The sequence below is a fragment of the Gymnogyps californianus genome, chromosome 2 (assembly GCF_018139145.2).
Source record: "Gymnogyps californianus isolate 813 chromosome 2, ASM1813914v2, whole genome shotgun sequence".
Classification (NCBI taxonomy): domain Eukaryota; kingdom Metazoa; phylum Chordata; class Aves; order Accipitriformes; family Cathartidae; genus Gymnogyps; species Gymnogyps californianus.
This window is the reverse complement of record NC_059472.1, coordinates 130,573,353-130,585,098: the sequence shown is the minus strand read 5'-3', so window position 1 is coordinate 130,585,098 and position 11,746 is coordinate 130,573,353. Positions and strand designations below refer to the sequence as shown.

At 55.3% G+C, this 11,746-nt stretch overlaps 2 protein-coding genes across 2 annotated transcripts; both read right to left on the bottom strand.

The window, feature by feature from the left end:
- Window positions 1–311: 311 nt before the first annotated feature.
- Window positions 312–1,782, bottom strand: HOXA1 (homeobox A1). The gene is given in 3 exon segments (XM_050891422.1): window positions 312–743; window positions 1,168–1,473; window positions 1,476–1,782. Coding segments are annotated over 3 exon segments (969 nt in total). The 3' UTR covers window positions 312–387.
- A 4,458-nt stretch (window positions 1,783–6,240) lies between these two features.
- HOXA2 (homeobox A2) lies at window positions 6,241–8,341 on the bottom strand. Its single transcript, XM_050891629.1, has 2 exons — window positions 7,960–8,341; window positions 6,241–7,282 (listed from the first exon to the last, which is right to left on the bottom strand). Exons 1-2 carry the CDS (start codon window positions 8,339–8,341, stop codon window positions 6,537–6,539), a joined length of 1,128 nt encoding a protein of 375 aa, XP_050747586.1. The 3' UTR covers window positions 6,241–6,536.
- Between the last annotated feature and the right edge of the window lie 3,405 nt (window positions 8,342–11,746).

Here is an 11,746-nt window from a genome sequence, read left to right as displayed (position 1 = left end):
CTCAGGGAAACTCGGAGGAGCGTCCTTGCAGCGGAGGAGGGAGACCCTTACGCGTGTGCCAACACAGCCTCTCCAGCAGAAAGGGTTGGGGAGAGGGCGAAAGAAAATCCCCTGGCACCAAGGCGCCGGGACCCGGCGGCTGGGAGGCGAGCGGCCGGTGGAGCCGGCACCCCCGGGGCCGGGCGCCGGCGGCGGGGGGGGGGGGGGGGGGGGGCGCGAGGGGGGGGCGGGGCGCCGGCGCGCCGGGACCTCTCGGGGAGACCGACCGACCGAGGGACCGACCGACCGAGGGACCGACCGAGGGACCGACATAACCGCGGTGAACGGCCGCGAGCTGCGCTGGCGGGGGCGTCGCGACGGGCGGCCGTCGGGGCGCGACGGGGCTCCTCAGTTGGAGGCAGCGAGCGTGTCCGAGGCGGAGGAGGCGGGCGAGGCGCTGCAGGGCGACGAGCAGGACTTCTCCGAGGACTCCTCCGCCTTCTCCTCGCAGCCCGTGGGGGTGGCGGGGGAGATGGGCAGCAGCCCCTCTTTCTCCCGTTTCTTTTGCTTCATCCGCCGGTTCTGGAACCAGATCTTCACCTGCGTCTCGTTGAGCTGGAGGGAGGCGGCGATTTCCACCCGCCTGGCTCTGGTCAGGTACTTGTTGAAATGAAACTCCTTCTCCAGCTCGGTGAGCTGCTTGGTGGTGAAGTTAGTTCTGACGGTGTTGGGCTGCCCCACGAAGCCGTACTCGCCAGCCTTGCCTGCGAGGGGACATGCAGCGGTAAGTAAGCGCAAATGATTTATAGGCGACGTAATCAATATGTCCACACCGGCTAAGCGATAGGGAGCAAGAACTTCTTAGGATAAGAGGGAAGCCCCGGCAGGGTGAGTGATGGAGTGCGAGGTGCTAAACCGGAGTCAGCCTCTAGTGTCAGAGGAAACTTGATAAGTGGTTTATGAATTACAAGAAATATGACCGCGGGAGAGGCGGAGAGGGGGAGTCGGGAATAAGCGGCGCTGGAAGCCAGCGCCGCGGGCAGACGGCTGCGGCTGCTCCCAGAGGTGCGGGCCGCCCTACCTGCCCAGCGCCCCGCGGGGCACCGCGCCGCTTTCCCCGCACCCACGGCAGAGAGAGAGAGAGAGAGAGGAGCGGCCCCCGCCCCGGCCCTCCCGCCGGCCACTGACCTGTTTTGGGTGGGTTTCTTTTCACTTTCATCCAGTCGAAGGTTTGCGCCGGCGGCGAGGTCTCGGCGGAGGGGGAGCGGGCGTTTTCCCGGTGGCCGGCGTGGAGGGGAGACAGGGCATGGTTGTAGGTGCCCAGGGGCAGGCTCTGCTGCTCCTGCCCGTACGGGGGAGGCACGTACTGAGCGGGGCCCCCCGCGTAGCCCTGGTGCGGGTGCTGCGCGGCGGCGGAGGAGGAGATGCTCCCCGAGTACACGGCGGGGGCGCAGGGGGGGAAGCCGCCGCCCAGCTCCGCGTCCTGCCCGAGGGGTAGGGGCCGTACGCCGGTCCGAAGCCCTGCGCGCCGTAGGTCGGGCCGCAGCCGGGGTGCGCGTAGGACACCCCCAGGCCGCCGTGGTGCTGGTAGGCGGCGGGCTGGGCCGGGGGGTGGTGGTGGTGGTGGCGGTGGGGGCTGATGGGCACCCCGCGGCCCGCGAGGAAGCGGTCCTCCCCGCTGCAGCTGCCGGCGCTGACGGCGCAGGGCTGGAAAGTTGTAATCCCGTGGTCGGGGTGGTAGGCGCGGGCGGCGCAGCCCCCCGCCTCGCCGCCGAGGACGGGGTACTCGAGGAAGGAGCTCATCCTCGCCGCGTCCCTCTGTCACGCCGCCACCGGGTCTTCAGCCTCCGGCGGGGCCGCGCCAACTTTCCCACTTCCTCCATGGGGCCGGCAGGAAAATGACACGAAGGTACGGGCAGCGGGCAGGCACGTGGGGGGCGGCAGCCAATGGCTGCGGCGCCTGCGGGACTTTCCCGGCTCCTGCCGCTGATAGATCGCCGCGTCGGGGGGCATTTAAACGCCGAGCGCTCCGACGGCGCCGCACGGCACGGCGCGGCGCGGCACCGCGGGGCAGGGCGGCGGCGGCCCCCCGGGGGGGCGGGCGGCGGGGGGAGGGGAGGGAGGGAGGTGGGGGGCCGGGCCGGGCTGTCGCCCCGCCGCCGCCGCCACCGCCGCCGGGGTCCCGCCCGCCGGCTGAGATGGGAAGGCAGGAGAGACCCGGCGGCTGCGTCTGGCCCGCGGAGCCCACCGGCCGTCCCCTCCAGGGTGAGTGCTGCTGCAGCGAGGGTGCCCCGGGGCCTGCCCTGCTGTCGGCGCTGTCAGGCCGGCGCTGGGCACCTCCGCCGCCCCCGGCCCCCCATCCCCCGGCCGGGGCCGCGGGGGGGCGGCTGGATCCGCGGTACAGGGCGGGGGGGGAGGAGGGGGGAGGGGGAAGGGCGGCGGGGACAGCGCTGAGAGCGTCAGCCCTGGGGACGGGAATGAGGATGGGACCGTGGATGTGGTTGGGGACTGCTATGGGGACGGGGATGCCGATAGGGACGGGATGAGGATAAAGCGGAGAATAGGGATGGGGCCGAGGATATGGATGGGGACGGGAATGAGAATGGAGATGGGATGGGGACGGGGACGGGACCGAGGGATCTCGCTGCTCCTGCCCCGCCGCAGTCCCAGCGCGACGCGACGCCAAGAGTTAAAGGGGCTTGTCCAGCCGCATCACCAGGCGGCCGCGGACATTAGCATGGAAATGAGCCGCTTTTGGGACTGACGGCCATTGTGCTCTCCCGGGCCCACCGGCCTCCCCCTGGCCCGCATCCCCGCTCCCCCCGCACCTCCGCCAGGCTCATCCGCGCCAGCCCGGGGCTGGGGTAGGGGAGGAGGAGCCGGGGGCAGAGGGACGGATGACTGGGCGGGGGCACACGGGCTCCGCAGCCCATCTGCCGGGTACCCGCGGCGCCGCTGCCGCCCGCCCTGGGACCGGGCGGGGGGAAGGCTGCCCGGGGTGCCGCGGGTCGCAGCCCGGCGGCCCGGGGAGGCGGCCCGGGGCAGGGGCAGAGAAGCGGCGGGAGGTGCAGGGCCCGCCGCCCCGGACCCTTTGTCCCTGCGCTCCGCCACCCGGGCCGGCAGTGGCGGGAGGTGGCAGATGGCCAGTGGCAGAGGCGGCCCCAGGACCCTTGGGAACCGAGCTGAGCATCGACTCAAACTCACCCCTCCCCACCCCCACGGAGAAAAAAAAGGCCCCGTGGATAGAGAAGGAGGGAGGGCGGTGGGATGTGCGTTGCGACCTCGTATTCGGTTTACGTATGCGGAAAAGGAAAGGGGAGGTAAAGGCCGGGCATCCGTCCGTCCGTCCCGGGGCACCCAGCCGTCTGCAGGGAGAGAGGACGGCACCAAGACGCTTCCAAGAGGCGTCCTGCGAAACGTTAACCTCGGGCATAGATGGATGGAAATTCATGTCCCCTGCCACCAACCCCAGGAGGGGCTGCCCCCTCTACTTCTGCAGGTGCATTTCCAGCCGGCTCCTACGTCCCTCTGTTCTCACGCTCGGTTCTTGCTTGTTTTGAAATCCAAAAGGCTCTTCTACCCCGCCACCTCTCCCTGCTCACGAACACACACACACACACAAACCCTCAAGCTCCTCCCTCCCACATGAACTACATCACCCTCTCCTAGGTGCAAAGCTCTCCTATTGCTATTAGGTCAGCCCTTATCCCATGCCACCTCCATGGCTGCTCTACTGCCAGCCAAAACCGAAGGGCTGTTCTCTCCACCACGCGTCTACCCGTATGCCCTCAGTATTTCTATTTGTTCTGATTTACTGCGCAGGCACGGATGGTTAAAGGCCCTCTGGAAAGGTTCAGTTTCTTAAACTCCAGGGGGGCGGGGTGGAGGATAAGAGCAACAACACTCCAGAGGCATTTATGGCATTATACTGCACCAATTTTGGCTATGGTTACAGCTGTAAACACATTTTTTTCATTCCTGTAAACCAGTCGTGATAAATACTGCATAAGGCAGAGAAAAAAGGCAGGCCGCTGGGACTGTTTACTAATAAAAGGGCTGGCATCTCTTCAGTGCTTTTTCAGCCAGCCAACAAAAAATGTATATTTTACTATAAATAGATCCCTTTTATCCGTAAATTCCGACGAATTACAGCACCTCTCTTACAGTCTCCAGCATCCTGAAATCCTTTTTTCTCTCCCTTTTTCGTGCCATTGTCTCTTTTGTTGCATTGTCTCTCTGGCGGGGCTTTGGGGGTTTGCTGCCTGCACTGTGCGTGGGGGCAACATCACGAGAAGGGCCGGAGCAGAGGGGGGACACACACACCCCCCCCGCGGCCCGGCGAGGGGGAGCTGCCGCCCCTTCCCTCTGCCCGCAGGCCGGCCCGGCCCCTCCGCACCCCTCCGCGGCTCCGCTCTGCGTTTCCTGCCCCGGGACTGGGGTCGAGGGGGCGATCCCGGCTCTTTAGGCTTTTCCGTGGGAGTGTGCCCCCGCTGTGGCCCCAGGGCTCACCGGGAGACTCGGAGGCGACTCCTGCTCGCTGAATCCCCACATTTATTTAAATGGAGTTTGCGAGAAGTTTAGATCTTGTAGTGTATTTTCCTTTTTTTTTTTTTTTTTTTTTTTTTTTTTAAGCGTTGTCAGCATCCAGAAATCTGGGCACAAAAGAAACCCCGGCCCATACGTGCACGCTGCGGTCCAATTTAACCCAGTGGCAGAGGAGTTAAAATGCTGGTGAGGCTGCTCGCTTTCCGCAGGGACAGGGCTGGAGGGGAGGGAAGGAGAAGAAGCAGGGCCGAGGTTTCGCCGCGTCCGCAGCCCAGCCAAGCTGTTGTTTTAAAAGAGCAATAAAAATGAATTATGACTAAACGCCTTCTCACTTAATGGTTTTAGACGGGGATCCCCAGCCCCGGCAAATACGTAAGAGGATTTTTATTTGTGCATGTGTTCCTGCAATTGATCTCTTTGATGACATTCTCATTCATAGAAAGAGTTTGATTTATGACTTTCGGAAGAATTGCGTTCAGCCCTTCCAGCTATAAGCCACGCATCCCAGCTCCACAACGTGTTGCAGGGCTGGGAGACAACACTCCTCGCATGGACGGGCAGCAAAGCCCCGTCCACAAACCCCCGCTCAAACCCCACTCGCCTGTGTAATGTAACCACACGCTCACACGCACTCACACGCACTCACACGCACTCACACGCACACAGGGAGCCGCGATCGCACCCGCCCGGGAGCGGCAGAGCCCCGCTGGCATCTGTTGCTCGGTTTTAGCCCGAAGGACGGGGCTCACCCTCCGCTTTGGGGTTCGGCAACGCCGCTAGCCGGGTGGCAGGCAATTTGGTGGAGATTTCTGAAAGCCCGTCTTTGCTGCCGCCAGCAGAGAGTGGGGAGCCCCGAGGAAATCGTAGCTTTAAAGTCAGAGTTTCCCCTTTTCGTTGTCAGTCCTTCGCCCCACAAGAAGGTTTAAACAGAAAAATATCTTCGGCAGTGCCCCCGCACCGCCCCTCAAAAGGACCGAGCGGAGGGGCTGGTTCCTCTCTAAATGCTTTTTTTCCCCCCCTGCGTTTCTGCCACCCTTTTGATTTTACAGGCACTAACTTCTCCATTTCCTCTCCTTCTAGGACTGATTTCTTGGACCGCTCAGCACGTGAGAAGTAACGAAGCGCATTCTCTGTGAGCTCTGATATTTTTTAAGATACGCTTCCTGAAACAGCTTGCTGGCTGCTAAGCACTGCTTTCTAGAAAAACAGGATTATTTCCCAAAAAAGCCTTTCGTGTGTGTAACAGGCTAGTTTCTGCAGGAGACGCTTATCCTACTGAGTGTCTCTTATGTTTTGCCTGTAAGAGAGAAAGTGGTCGTTCATGCTTTTGTTACAGCTCAGCATTTCCAAGCTTTGTATCCTCACGGAGATAAGATGCTACATTTATACATTAAAAGGAGGAGGTCTCCATCAAAGCTGTGAATGGTTTTAGTTTCTTTGGTTTGTTTTTTTTTCCTTGTGAGAACCCTTGCAATAAAGAATTTGAACGTGTTTTTCCTCTCTAATAAATGTCCTAAATTGCCAAAAGGGGAAAGCTCATAGTCAGAATGTTGGATTTTGATTATTAGTAAATTAAGAGTAGAAGGGAAGGGGAGAAATACCCATCATGTTATCAGTCTTGAAAGGAGAGAGAAAGAGGGAGGGAGAAAGAGAGAGAAAAAAAGAGAAAGCTCCTTGTAGCAAACAAGAATTTATTCTACCAAAAATACTTATGACAATGCATCCTAATGCAATACAAAAATAAAAAGAAAGTGAAGATACAATTCCTATATGATCACTTTCTTACAGACCTCATATATTGCTTTCATAGAAGGACCTAGAATGTGGCTAGGTTAAAATTGAACACAACTAAAACTTCGTAAGAAACGGCAAAACGGCACAGCAGAGGGAGGTAATAAACAGAAAATACTGACCAGGAAAAGGGAGAAAAAAAAATAAAATTAATTCACGGGGAAAATAAAGAAGAATAAGGAGGAGAAAGGAGGACCCTTGGAGAGGACGTCTTTAATTTCTCAGTAATTCAGATGCTGTAAGTCAATTGTAGTGAGTGTGTCTGTAAAAAAGTCAAAACTGTCAGCAGAAATATCTACGGGACTGTCCAGAGATCCTGGCAAACTGGGGGAAACTGCATCTGAAAGCTGTAGGCAGGAATCTGTGGAGAAAACGTTAAAGTCCTGTAAAGAAGGGACATCTAGGGCCTCAGGACTGTCATTGTTCAGGCCAGCTGCACAGTTCTGGGCCATTGTTGAGAGGCAGTTTTGAACAGTGGGTGACTGATGTTGAAAATGTTTCAGATTTTTCTCATTGCTCGTTAAAGGCGAAACGGGGAAAGTTTGGGACTCGCCATTGTGCGCATTCTGCGCCTGCTGCTGGGAGAGGGCATTCTGCTGGAAAGCGTAGCCTTCCCGCTCCAAGAGAGCGCCGGAGACGTTGCTGAGGGCTTGCTCGAAGAGGGATTTCTCCTCCTCCTCCTCCTCCGCCGCTTTCTCCGGGTCCTCTAGGCTCTTAAATTTCCCCTCGCTGTTTTGGTTCTCCTTGCACTGGGTCTGTCTCTTGTGCTTCATCCTCCTGTTCTGGAACCAGACTTTGACTTGTCTCTCAGTCAGATCCAGCAAGGCTGCAATCTCAACCCTCCTTGGTCTACAGAGATACTTGTTGAAATGGAATTCTTTCTCTAGCTCCAAAAGCTGGGTGTTGGTGTAAGCCGTCCTCAGCCGCCTAGATCCACCGCTACCGCTATCGGGGATTTCAAGGGGGTCTGTTAAAAAAGAAAAAAAGAAAAAGAAAAACACCACCACCACACGCACACGCACCCCAAAGCACCAGCGCCAGAATAGCGAAAGCAAAAACACACGCACGCACACACAAAACAGATAAATGCACGGATTGAATTTCAGCACCCGAGCACATCGCATCCCGGGGAGGGGGGGGGAGTGCTCTCTCTGCACGTATGTGTCTATATCTATATGTCCATATAGCATAAAATAGCAACTGCAACAAAATGGCCGCCTTTGGATGCAGTAAACCCATTGTGTTGCACTGCTGAGCGCCCGGTGCTGCGTGCCCCTCGGCCACCTCCGCAAAATTACTGCCTCCAGCTCTCCAACCTCCCCACACCAGAGCAAACTTTATATTAGCCATACCGCAATTTATAATTAATGCATCAGCTGCTTAGCTGAGCGGGAGCAATCTATCACTCTTCATTACTGTCAAATATCCTAACTCTAGGACGGCGAGACAAGAGAGGTCAGCTCCAACTCAAATAAATCATCCCGCATTAAGCAAGTTTGGGGAAAGTTTGGGTTTCCAGAGAGCCCCGCCAGCTCCGTCCTCCCCTCCCGCCCGCCCCTCCGCCTCGTCCCCCCGCGAAGCCGGGGGGATGCGGGGAGCCAAAAAAGCGGCCCGGCGGGGCCGGCGGCAAGTCTTTGGACTGACCTTTGTGGCTGAGGCAGGCAGGTCCAGCGGCTGAGGCGGAGGCCGAGGCGGGCGGCAGCGCGGATCGCTTGGACGCCTTTTTCTCTTTCATCCAGGGGTACTCCGGGGGCGGCGGGGCGCCGGCGGGGCCCGGGCTGCCGCTGCGGCCGCGGGGGCTCGCCTTGGGGCGACCGCCGCCGCTGTGGCGAGGGTGGCTGCCGGGGTTCAGGCTGGGGATGGTCTGCTCGAAAGGAGGAGGAATCAGTGTCGAGTGTGAAAGCGTCGAGTTCTTGATTGATGAACTTTGAAATGTATCACCGACAGGGGGAAAAGATGTCAGGCACTCAGCAAGCGATGGCTGGCTATTGATAAAACCGATCTCTCGCTCAAATGCGAAATTCATGGCCTTCAACTGGCAGCCCCCGCGGAGAAAAAGTTCCCTCGGATTCAGGGGGCTCGGGGGGGGAAGGCCCAGGAAAAAGGAGAGAGAGGAGAAAAAAATATAGCATAGAAGATCGCTGGTGGGGTGTTTTTTTTCTAATTCACTGATTACAGCCGTATGGGGACCGTGCTACTATTAAACTATTGAATTCATGGAGACAAGGTTGAAATTGGACCGAATTGGCTGTCACATGATTGCCTCTGCCCAATGACAATTTGGGCTTTAATCAAAAGAAGCCACTGTCTGTTTGATTGATCCAAAAAAGTCGGGAAGGAACGCCTCATTGGGGGCCAGAAAGGCTTTATTTACACTTTTTTTAAAGAGGGAAATGATATCTCGAGTATCTATCCCCTTGGCGTCCTGATCTGAAATGATCGGGGGGGGGGGGGAGGGTGCGTGTGCGTGGATATGTTTGTGTGAGAGGCTGCGAGTGTGTGTGTGTGTGAGAGAGAGAGAGTGTGTGAGTGTGTGTGTGTGTGGCTGCTTGTCCTGCAGCCTGCTGCCTCCCTCGCCTCCACCCGCACACTCTTCTCTCATTGTTTGGGACTGTCAGGAAAACGCTTTGCACCTCACAAATCATTTAAGCACCTCAATCTGACGCCTTGAGTCATTAACAAAGTAATCCATTAATCTTCAAAGTTTTGACACCGCCAGGCCTCCGCATAAGAAGTTGCACCCAGGCAGGAGTCTGAAGCAGAGGGTCTTGATTTTTTCCTAGGAATAGCACTTCCTCCAAAACTAATTTCTCCTTCCCGACTCAGCCTCGGTGGGCTCCTTTTTCTTTCCTTTTTTTTTTTCCTTGTTTGTTTCTTTTTTTCTTTCTTTTTTCCTTTTTTCCCCCTTTTTTTTTCCTTTTTTTTTTTTTTTTCCTTTTTTTGGTGGCTATCGGGTGTACAGTACGGAGAACAATTGGCCGCCGGTGCCGAGCCATTGTTTAACAGGATCTTCCTCAGCAACCTTGCTTCTAGGGGAAGAGTCACATAGGCAGCAGCCCTTGTGCTTCATGACTTCCCTCTCCAGTTGGCTTCCCGGGATTGGACCGTAAAACATAACCCTAGGAGTACCTCTCTGGGCGAGCCAAATGGCGAGGCTGCAAACGCGTCTGGCTGTTGCCTCTTTAAAAAAAAACCCAAATCCTGTGCCTTAGCTTGCAAACGATACTCCCGTCTGCTGGCATAATTTGCTTAATAACCGTAGTAGGCTGGGTCTGGTGAGTATTTTCGATTACCAGGAAATATATGGGCTGGTAGCGGGTTTGTTTTCACGGGGCCAGGCAGAGAGAAAATGCTGCGGGGTTATGACTTGAGAGACGGCACTCGCCTCCGACGCTGGGCTCTCGCCGCCGCCGTCTCCAGTCGCCTCTGCTAGGTCGAGGCAAGTCCCGAATTTGGATGCTTTGGGCACAATTTTCCAACCAGACTGAGGCGAGAGGGAGAGCGATGACAATGATGGCCACAATCACCAGCCTGATGAATCCTATGGTCACAGACGCCCTGGGCAGCCCGGACGGGGCTTGCCTTCCCGCGGAGCCCGGGGTGCCCGGCGGGGTGGGGTGCGCCGGGGGGCCGAGGGGCAAGGCGCTTCCGAGCCGCTCTCCGCGTCCTCGAGGAGCCAGGGACCATCGCCAGCGCGATGCCGTGCCGTCTCGCTTTATTTTCGGAGTTGCCAAAAAGGGATCGGCAAGCGTCTTCGTAATTTAAAAAAAAAAAAAAAAAAAGAAGAAGAAGAAGAAGAAGAAAAAGAAGGAGGGGAGGAAAAAAAAAAGAAAGAAAACAAGACCCCAAGCACTCAGCGGATCAGTCTGCGTCCAGACTGCATGAAGTGCATTTAAAAAAATCGGTTTTAAGTTAATGCACCCACAAGATGTAGCATATCTGCGAAGGCATTGGAGAGAGGGGGAGGGGAGGGGCCGGGAGGCTTTAAATGGGCTTTTTGGTGGTTGCTTGTTTAAATAAAATATAGAACGAGACTTGTCATTTAATCCCTCAAAAGGGATGCTTTACAAATATCGATGCTGTTGGAAAATGCAAGGGGTTTAATTTTCTTGCTTTTAGTCCAAACAAAGCTCTGGTGGTGTCTGTGCGTGATCAATCTTGGCCGCCAAAAGGTTTGACAGCTACTGGCCCTTAAGAACACATTTAAAGCTTCTTGCTCTTTCCAAGATCAAATGTGGCCGAGAAAAGAGGCAGAGCAAGAAACGCAAGTAAACAAGGAAAAAAGCTGCTTTTAAAATATGCTGGCAGAGGACTAGGCTGCTTGTGGGAAAAGTCCGTTTTTATTTTGCTTCTCAGTGCCTACCTTGGGGTCGGGCTTTTCTTTTTCTTTTCTTTAATTTTTTTTTTTTTCCCTCTGGAAAATATTGGGATTAACAGCAGGATGACAAATAATAAAGAGAGAGGTTTGGACTTTAACCAGGCTTTGTGAGTAAAACCTGTGTGGGTGTCTCTATTCTGCACATTTGTTTCTTGTGGTCAGTCTAATACAAAAACCACCTGGAACAAAACCTTTGGAGAGAGGACGAGAAATTCTTGGGCAAATCAATTACTTCTGCCTCCAGAGGGATCTTTTAATCGGGCGAATCTTAAATGCAAAAATACAAATTCTTATTTGCAACCTACAGGCTCCGAAGAAGGGGTTGAGTACGGTTTCTGGAAAGAAAGGGGCAAAATCGCCTGTATTTTTCTTTCATCGGAGTGGGAGGGGGGTGAAACGCCAAATTCCTTCTCTTTGAACATTTTCCTAAATGTAATTCGTGGCGCTAAAGGAGCCACACAGTAAGAATCACCGACTGTACCGTTACGTTTTGTTGTATCTAACCTAACTGATCCGGGGGGGGGGGGGGGGGGGGGGGGCTTGAATTTTATACGGGTGCTCATTTGAAACGAGCAATGCCTTGCAATGTTGCAAAAATGCTTCCTTCGCCTACAAAATAATAATCAGTCGTTGGTCTGTATTGGGTAATAATCAGGTTTCGATGAAAAATATCAGACTACATAACATTTCCTTCCACGGTTACATATCTATATATACAGTAAACAGCACGGTATAAATATATTTGCCACCCCTTTCTTTGACTGAGCATGCTTTATCTATTTATGCAGAAAAGCTCTATATAGATTCATGGATGCATGACAATGTTTCAGCATCAGGCAAGGATGGTTCTGGGAACAAGATAAAGCCCAAAGATTAATAATATTTCAGCATGAGATCAAAATGGCGACATTTTTTTCTGTGCTCTAAAAGATACAGATGGTGAACAGCGTGCGTTATTATCTACACAGCATAGGAATATGTCTTTATAAACGTGCAGGGGTATATTTTACCTAGTCTATTAAGGTCCATTTTGATTTATCTTTCAAGTTTCAA

Coding starts and splice junctions, on each gene's coding strand:
- HOXA2 (XM_050891629.1), bottom strand. CDS start 8,341: ATGAATTTCGCATTTGAGCGAGAGATCGGTTTTATCAATAGCCAGCCA. Junction 7,283..7,959: donor TGCCTGCCTCAGCCACAAAG/GTCAGTCCAAAG, acceptor CTTTTTTAACAG/ACCCCCTTGAAATCCCCGAT.